The sequence below is a fragment of the Mirounga leonina genome, unplaced genomic scaffold, assembly GCF_011800145.1.
Source record: "Mirounga leonina isolate KUSES-001 unplaced genomic scaffold, KU_Mleo_1.0 Mir_134498, whole genome shotgun sequence".
In the NCBI taxonomy this organism is placed as follows: Eukaryota; Metazoa; Chordata; class Mammalia; order Carnivora; family Phocidae; genus Mirounga; species Mirounga leonina.
Genome location: NW_023270339.1, coordinates 1,145 through 10,562, shown reverse-complemented (window position 1 = coordinate 10,562; position 9,418 = coordinate 1,145). Strand labels below are relative to the sequence as shown.

At 38.8% G+C, this 9,418-nt stretch overlaps 1 protein-coding gene across 1 annotated transcript; it reads right to left on the bottom strand.

The window, feature by feature from the left end:
* Positions 1–5,415: 5,415 nt before the first annotated feature.
* Positions 5,416–7,257, bottom strand: LOC118011021 (Krueppel-like factor 8; the record flags this gene model as incomplete). The annotated part of the gene is made up of 2 exons (XM_035005603.1): positions 5,416–6,148; positions 6,693–7,257. Coding segments are annotated over 2 exons (690 nt in total), but the record flags the coding sequence as incomplete, so codon positions are not given.
* Between the last annotated feature and the right edge of the window lie 2,161 nt (positions 7,258–9,418).

Below are 9,418 nucleotides of genomic sequence, written 5' to 3'. Positions count from 1 at the left end.
TTCTTCAATTTCTTTCATGAGTGTTCTGTAGTTCCTAGAGTATAGATCCTTTACCTCTTTGGTTAGGTTTATTCTGAGGTATCTTATGGTTTTTGGTGCTATTGTAAATGGAATGAATTCTCTAATTTCTCTTTCTACAGTTGTGTTGTTAGTGTATAAGAAAGCAACTGATTTCTGTGCATTGATTTTGTATCCTGCCACATTACTGAATGGCTGTATGAGTTCTAGAAATTTGGGGATGGAGTCTTTTGGATTTTCCACATAAAGGATCATGTCATCTGTGAAAAGAGAGTGTTTGACTTCTCCTTTGCCAATTTGAATACCTTTTATTTCTTTGTTGTCTGATTGCTATTCCTAGGACTTCTAGTACTATGTTGAACAATAGTGATGAATGTGGCATCCTTGACGTGTTCCTGATATTAAGGGAAAGGCTGTCATCTTTCCCCCATTGAGGATGATATTCACTGTGGATTTTTCATAGATGGATTTTATGAACTTGAGGATTGTTCCCTCTATCCCTATGCTCTGAAAAGTTTTAATCAGGAACGTATGCTGTATTTTGTCAAATGCTTTTTCTGCATCAATTTAATGGATCATATGGTTCTTGTCTTTTGTTAATGTCCTGTATCACTTTGATTGATTTGCGAATGTTGAACCACCCTTGCGTCCTGGGGTAAGTCCCATTTGGTCGTGGTGGATGATCCTTTTAAAGTATTGTTGGATTCTCTTAGCTGGGATATTGTTGAGGATTTTGGAATCCATATTCATCAGGGATATCAGTCTGAAAATCTCCTTTTTGCTGGGGTCTTTGCCTGGTTTAGGGATCAAGGTAATGCTGGCCTCATAGAATGAGTCTGGAACCTTTCCTCTTGTTTCTATTTTTTGAAACAGGTTCAGGAGAATAGGTATTATTTCTTTCTTGAATGTTTGGTAGAAATCCCCAGGGAATCCATCAAGCCCCGGACTCTGGTTTTTTGGGAAGTTTGTGATCACCGCTTCAATCTAGTTACTGGTTATTGGCCTATTCAGATTGTCAATTTCTTCCTGTTTCAGCTTTGGCAGTTTATAGGTTTCTGGAAGGTATCCATTTCTTCCAGGTTGCTTAATTTATTGGCATATAATTGTTGATAATAATTGTTTCTATTTCCTTGGTGTTAGTCGTGATCTCTCCCCTTTCATTCATCATTTTATTAATTTTGGGTCCTTTCTCTTTTCTTTTGGATAAGTCTGGCCAGTGGTTTTTCAATCTTATTATTTCAAGGGACTAGCTTCTAGTTTCATTGATCTGATCTACTGTGTTTCTGGTTTCTAATTCATTGATCTCTGCTCTAATCTTAATTATGTCTCTTCTAATGTGTGGCATAGGCATCATTTGTTGCTTTATCTCTAGCTCTTTAAGGTGTAGAGTTAGTTGTTGAATTCGGGATTTTTCTATTTTTTTGAGTGAGGTTTGGATGGCTATATATTTCCCCTGTAGGACAGACTTTGCAGTGTCCCATCAGTTTTGGACCAATGTGTTTTCGTTCTCACTGGTTTCCATGAAATGTTTAAGTTCTTTGATTTCCTGGTTCACCAAAACATTCTTGAGCAGAGTGGTCTTTAGCTTCCAAGTGTTTGAATTTCTGCCAAATTTTTTCTTGGGATTGAGTTCCAGTTTTAAAGCATTATGGTCTGAGAATACGCAGGGACTAATCTCAGTCTTTTGGTATCAGTTGAGACCTGATTTGTGACTATGTTGTCTATTCTGGAGAAAGTTCTGTGTGTGCTGGAGAAGAATGAGTATTCTGCTCCTTAAAGGTGGAATGTTCTGTATATATCTATGAGGTCCATCTGGTCCAGTGTTTCATTCAAAGCTCTTGTTTCTTCGTTGATTTTGTGCTTAGATGATCTGTCTATTGCTGAGAGTGGAGTATTGAGGTCTCCTACAATTAACGTACTATTATAAATATGACTCTTTATTTTGGTTAACACTTGGCATATGTAGATGGCTGCGCCCATGTTGGGGGCATAGATACTTACAGTTGTTAGATCGTCTTGTTGGATAGACCCTTTAAGAATGATATAGTGTCCTTCTCTGTCTAAAACTACAGTCTTTAGCTTAAAATCTAATTTTTCTGATATAAGAATTTCTACCCCAGCTTTCTTTTGAGGTCCGCTGGCATGGAAGATGGATCTCCATCCCTTCACTTTCAGTCTGGATGTATCTTTGGGTTCAAAATGAGTCTCTTGTAGATAGCAATATGGATGGGTCCTGTCTTTTTATACAATCTGCAACTCTGTGCCATTTTATGGGACTATCCATTCACGTTGAGAGTGATTATTGAAAGATATGAATTAATTGTCATCATGTTGCCTGTGAAGACATTCTTTCTATAGACTGTCTCTACAAATTTCTGTTCTATATCACTCTTGGGGTCTTTCTCCTTTTATAGGACTCGCCTTAATATTTCTTGCAGGGCTGGCTTAGTGGTCACATATTCTTTCAGTTTCTGCCAGTCTTGGAAGGTCTGCATCTCTCCATTCATTCTAATGACAGTCTTGCCAGATAAAGTATTCTTGGTTGTATGTCCTTCTGGTTTAGTACCCTGAATATGTCCTGCCAGGCCTTTCTGGCTTGCCAGGTCTCTGTGGATAGGCCTGACATTATTCTCATGTTCCTCCCTCTCTATGTAAGGAATCTCTTTCCCTTAACTGCCTTCAAGATGGTTTCCCTCATTCTAAGATTTGCAAGTTTTACCTTTATATGCCAGTGCATTGGCCTGCTTCCCTTGATCTTGGGAGAGGTTTTCTCTGTGTCCAGGCCTCTAATGTCTGTTTCGTTCCCCAGATTTGGGAAATTCTCAGCTATGATTTGCTCAAATATATCTTCTAGTCCCCCCTCTCTCTCTAGCCCCTCAAGGATCGCAATAATTTTGATACTGGATTGTTTCATGGTGTCACTTATTTCTCTGATTCTGTTTTCATGGATTTTGAATTGTTTCTCCCTGGCCTCCTCTTTTTCCTTTTCTATCAATTGGTCTTCTAGATCACTAATTTGTTGTTCTGCCTCACTTACCCCTGCTGTTAAGAGTATGTAGATTAGACTGGATCTCATTGATAGCATTTTTAAGTTCTGCCCATTCAGCTTTCATTTCTGCCCTTAGAGACTCTATGTTGCCATTAATCAATTTCTCCATTCTAGCTATCGTCTTCCCAATTGCTAGCCTGAATTCCATCTCTGACATATTCGTTATATCTGAATCCATTTGTAAGTCTGTGGCAGAAGTCACAGTCTCTGAGTTTCTCCTATTTTGGGGGTTCCTCCTCCTTGTCATTCTGTTGAGGGATGGTTGAGGGAATGTACAGTGTCCAAATTATTGACTCCGACCAAAGCAAGATGCACTTGTTTTATAGAGACCTTAGGGTTGTCAGCCTCTTTTTCTCCCAGCCTGTTTTCTGGGGGGAGGGGACTGCTGCACTGTTAGTCAGGCAACCCTGTTTGGACAGCGTTGCCCTTCCCCCTGTGTGTGGGGGCAAATGGGCTCAGTGTAAACTAGTTTTTTTTTTTTTTAATTTTTGTTCTCTGGTGGCTTTCCCTGGCAGCTTTCTGTGTCTTTTCCGAGAGTCAGAACAGAAGAGATTGTTTCCAACCCTCTGCCTCAGAGTAGAGAGATTGAACTCTGTTCTTCAGTGAGTTCTCCAGGCCACACTATCTCCGTTTCTTTCTGTGCTGCTATAAACTGCAGCATCCTGGTTTGTGCATCCCTCAGCAGGGCTCCCAATCCTTGCCTCCAGGTTGGGTATGGGGGCACATCTCTGCCCTTTGTGCTTCCAAAACTCCCAGCTGCCCCTAGTTCACACACTCAGCCCTGGCGCTCCAGACCTCAGTCTGGCGGCTGCCCTAAAGTCCTTTTCCTTTCCCTGCCTGTCTGGGAGTCCATGCTTTGTCCCCAGCGTGGGAAGCTTTTGCCCACAGGTGGTGCAGGATACCCGTGGCTCCCTCCCCCTTCCATTTATCTTCTATTATCCGCCCGCAGAATCATGGCTCCCCGTTTCATACCTTGAAACCATCTGCCTGATATTCTGTTTGTAGAGATCCAGATATACCTTCTCCCATCTCAGACTGACTTTGTGGGTGTTCAGGGTGGTCTGGTAGATATCTAGCTCAATTCAGGGGACTGGTTGGAATAGCGTCCCCTACTCCTCTGCCATCTTTTCCTCTCCCCTAAAATTTTCAGCATAGCTAAAATTCCTTTGAGGGAAAGGTAGTAAGGAGCATTCTGGTACCATTGGAATGAGCTTCTCTAGGATCACTGAGTTCAATAGGATAGGGCCTGAGTATAATTTAACTTTCTATCTCCAGCCACCACAACAAGGGTGTCCTGAAAAGTCAAGCTCAATGTGTGTATGTTGAGTTGAACTTTCTGAATAGTTCACTGGCTGTCCAAGATCGATGCCTAGGTTCACCTCAGAAACGAGAACATTTCTTTTGGCTTTTGTGCCCCTAAATGGAAATGTGTCAGTGAGATGAAACACATACCTAGTACCTAGTATGTGCTTGATACATGTTGGCATCCTTACCTTCCACCTATTTTGGGAGAAGCCCTCAAATATTTATTATCAACCCCTGATGTTTCTGATCCCTACCAAAACTCAATCAATGGTCACCAGTCTCCTAGATGTAGTTTAAGCTTCAAAATTTCTATATAGAAGAAACTTAAGGGTGGCAATAAGATTGGGGGGGGGGGGAGTGGAACATTTGTCTAGTGCAGTTACCTCCATACACTGATTGTGTATCATTCACTAAAAAGTTTTAAGCATACATCTCATTATGTATGTGTGTCTCCGCATGTGTGTGTGCATGTATGTCACAAATGTACTAATATACTAAAATTTTGTTTACATTATGAAAAATAAAGGTAACATGTAAAGAGTGAGAAAATAGAAATAGAAATGTTTATACTTTCTTCTTGTGCTCCAATTATTTTGTGTGCATTCCTCACTCCCCCACCTCCCAACCAAGGTGTAAGCATACCATTTTGGAGACTATTGAGCTAATGGCTTTAGTTTAAAATTACACTGAAATGTTTAAAACTTATTTTGTGTATTTAGAGTGGCTCTGGTTGACTGATGGATATTATGGGGGCAATTCAAAGTCCTATCAAATCATTGCTTGGTGCCATCATTACCTTGATATCAGCAAATTCTCAGGGAATTTGATTTTCCTATTTCCTTTTTTGTTTGTCTCTCTCTTCCCATATGAGAACTGATACCGAAATTTTAATTAACCCCCTCACGGGAATCTCAAAAACAAAACTGTTATAAACACTTATCATTACCACAATTAACTACTAGTAGATTATCATTTTTATTCAGAAAAACACTACAGAGTCTCAGCAATTTGATGCTAGTATGTTGTTTTTCAGTCTCCTACATTTGGTGATGGGATGATTACAAGACATTAAATTTGAAAGAGAAAACTGTTAGAAAATGTTTTTTATACTGAGCTAAGATCTGATTTTTAGTCATTTCCACCCACATATCTCCCTTTTGGTCTTTTTAATTCATGCTAAATATTTATCAGCCACTTGTTTGACATGCGATTGAAATCTCTTACCATCCTAATTCTCTCTTCTGATTATACTCCAACTTCCAAATGTCCTTCCTAAGGCACAACATACAAAACTGATTGTCATTCTACAGCTGTGGTGAAGCTAAATATTTTGAACCACTTCAGAGGCCATATAATTGTCTTTGATCATTTCCAATTACAAGCTAAAGTAGATACACCTCCATGATAGGAACTGGGTGGATGGGAGATAGTGGTGAAAGAGGGGCTTAATTTATTCCTTTCTGAATACTGAACTTATTTTTAAGATTAAATAAAAAGGAATATTACAGCATATTAACTCTCTCCTGTACATATTTTCAAGTTTGTTTATCAAATAATTTGTTGCAAGACAACTAATTTCTACCACTGTGTTAAGTGTTCTGGAGATGCACAAATGGAAATAAGATAGTTTTGTCCTCGAGGAATTTACAATTCAGTTGGGAAGAATGCCCATATACTTGTGATGCAGGCAAATAAAAAAGTAAAATGGAGGCTGATAGATGCCAAATGGAGGGGAGCACAGGGAAGATGGCAATATTTCAAAGAAGACTATTTTACCTGTAGGGAAGAGAAAAGATATGGTATTGGAAGAGGCAGGTGCTAAGACTGGCTACATATGTAGGGCTAAAAATGTTCTCAACTTTTCCACAAAAGCATTCCTAATGGCAAAGACAAATAAACACATTTTCCTAGAAAGTCCCAGGCTGTGTGCCTTAATAAGCTTAAAACTATTTTTGACAATTATGTTTTATCTTAAAAGGTTATTCAAATTGTACATTTTTCTCTAATAAAATCATATTTTTAAAATATAAAATGTTTTAAATTAGTTAGTATTAAATAACACACAGGTTCCAGGAAGATAGATAGCATTTCACTCAAAAATATGTATTCCCCAATTTGAGAAGCATACTAAACAAAAGAGCATCATTGTATGTTCTTAAGCACAAAGAGACATGATTAAAATAGCATTTATAAATAATTATTGTTGAAGCTGTGTGCAAGAATAATTAGAAGGGGTGAAAAGAGATAGGAGATAGGACAATTCTAAAAGAGAATAGATGGAGGAAGGTAAGGTCCAGGAAAGAGGCACACTGATGCTTACCTGATCCAGAATTTTTGCCATCTCCTACAATGAGTGGGATTGTAATGGCTGCAGGGCCCCCATCTGCAGGCAAAGTAGTATACACCATGGGCAGTGACTGTACCACCACTGGGAATGTCTTCAGGCCACCCAACTTATTTGGCAGCCTGACTGAGGAAATGGTGTGAATCACATGTAAGATCTGCTGGCCACCAGTGCCCTGAGAGGAGGCCAGGATAGAGCTTGGATTCAGAACAGTAGGGATATTTGCTGATGTGCCTGTGTCAGATGTTGATGTGGACACTACACGTGTCTGAAGAGCAGGCTGTGGCTTGGGAGGGTGTACTGGAGCTTGCAGCAGGCTGGCATGCTGTAGAGGAGACTTGGGCTTGTGAAAAGAGAGGTCGACTGGTTCCATCTGGGGCAGGTTGAAATCATTAGCCAGAAGTTCTTCTGGGGGATCAATCTTGATGTCACTAATTAGAGCTGGGTTCTCCATAGGATTGGCATCCAGGAATGGTGGAGATGTCATCTTCCCACTGTTTGCTGACTTAGGAGGAACTCTGATGTGAAGAGAGCCAGTGACCTTAAATAAATAAATGAATGAAAGGTGGAAAATAGTCAGTACCCTGAAGAAGAGACATGTGAACCATTAAAGCAAGAAATCTGTATTTTCTTCTCATGGATAGAATATATAGGGAGTTGAGAGAAATGAGGCAGAAGTATAAGGAAGAAAGAAGAGAAACTTTACTGAACACTTACTAGACACTGTATCAGGCAACTGACACAAATGATTACATTTAATCTTTATAATAACCCCACAGGATTACTTGAAGTCAACATTTTCTGAATATCAACTGTAAGTACTATGCTAAGCTCAGATAGGGCAAATTTAAGGGTCTACCCATGAAGTGCATACTAACATACTAACTACAATGATATAATAATGTGAATAGCATAAAAGTCATACCATAATAAGTGATGCAGCAGACATATAAGCAAGGCATTTTAGAAAAAGAAAAGGGAATAATTAATTCTGTCTAAACAAGATGAGAGAAGGCTTCAAGGAGACATAGCTATTATATATGGATCTTAGAGAATTGATAAGAATTCTTTAGGCAAAGAAGGGCTAAGAGATATTCCTGTATGTAGAGATATAACAACAGACAATATGCTTAAGGAATAATGATGCAGTATTGTTAGTTGTATTATATGCAAAACCAAAATATCCAAGATTTAAAATAAAAAGTATGAATTAAATGATCACTTTACAGGTAACATACCTTTTTAAAACTTCAACCTACTTAAAAACTTCTTAAAAATTCCATTAATGTAAAGGTTAATGATATTGTGAACTGTGTATGCCATTGCCAAGTAAAACCCGGGACCTTGAAGATGGTCTTGGAAATAGTGGTGCTACTTTAGCCAGTTAAAAAAACAAGACTTCATTCACTATCACAATTAGATTTGGGTTATAGGAGATTTGAATTATGATAGATGTTCAATAATACATCATTTACACAAAATAAAACTATCTTTTATTTTTGCATATTAGGAATATGATGGAAAGTTGAGTTTGAGTAAAGGCTGGGCTATAAAATATAACTATTTCAAGGAGGGAAGTGACATGTGCAGAGCTATTTTGGTGGGAATTAACTAGCTCCTCAATGAAGGATAGATTGAAGGAGAAATAAGTGCATTCAGGGACCATAAAGAAAGCAAGAGGGAAAATATTGATGACACATTTATGAGACAAATGGAAAAAATTTGAATATTGACTGGATATTGGATGATATAAAAGAATTATTGTTAATGTTTATAGGTTTGATATAGGTTGTCGGAATACGGTGGGAGTAGGAGGACCCTAGGCTCTCCTTGTCCCACGGATACAACCAAATAACTATCAAATCATCCTAAATACTCCAGAAACTGACCGGAAGACTAGCAGAACAAAATCCACAACTAAAGGTAGAGAAGAGGCCGCATCAAAGAAGGTAGAAAGAGTGGAGATGTGGTTTGGAAGAGAAATGGATTATGGCTGCTGCAGTACAGAGGGAAGCACACTCATGGAGGAGGGTGAGAGACAGACACAGAGGCAGTGCACACATAGCAATTGTCTTGGAAAGTCGGAAAGGCTGAATTTTGTGACTTTAAAAAAAATTTAATTTAATTTAATTTAATTATGTTATGAGAGTCACCATACAATACACCATGAGTTTGTGATGTAGTGATCCATGATTCATTATTTTTGTATAACACCCAGAGCTCCGTGCAGTATGTGCCCTCCTTAATACCCAACACAGGGCTAACACAAAACCCACCCTGCTCCCCTCTAAAACCCTCAGTTTGTTTCTCAGAGTCTATAGTCTCTCATGGTTCGTCACCCCATCCAATTTCTGCCCCTTCATTTTTCCCTTCCTTCTAATGTCCTCCATGCTATTCCTTATGTTCCACAAATCAGTGAAACCATATGATAGACTTTCTCTGCTTGACTTATTTCACTTAGCATAATCTCCTCCAGTCCCATCCATGTTGATGTAAAAGTTGGGTATTCATCCTTTCTGATGGCTGAGTAATATTCCATTGTATATATGGACCACATCTTCTTTATCCATTCATCTGTTGAAGGACATCTTGGCTCTTTTCACAGTTTGGCTATTGAGGACATAGATGCTATGAACATTGGGATGCATATGGCGCTTCTATTCACTACATCTGGTCCTTGGGATAAATATCAAGGAGTGCAA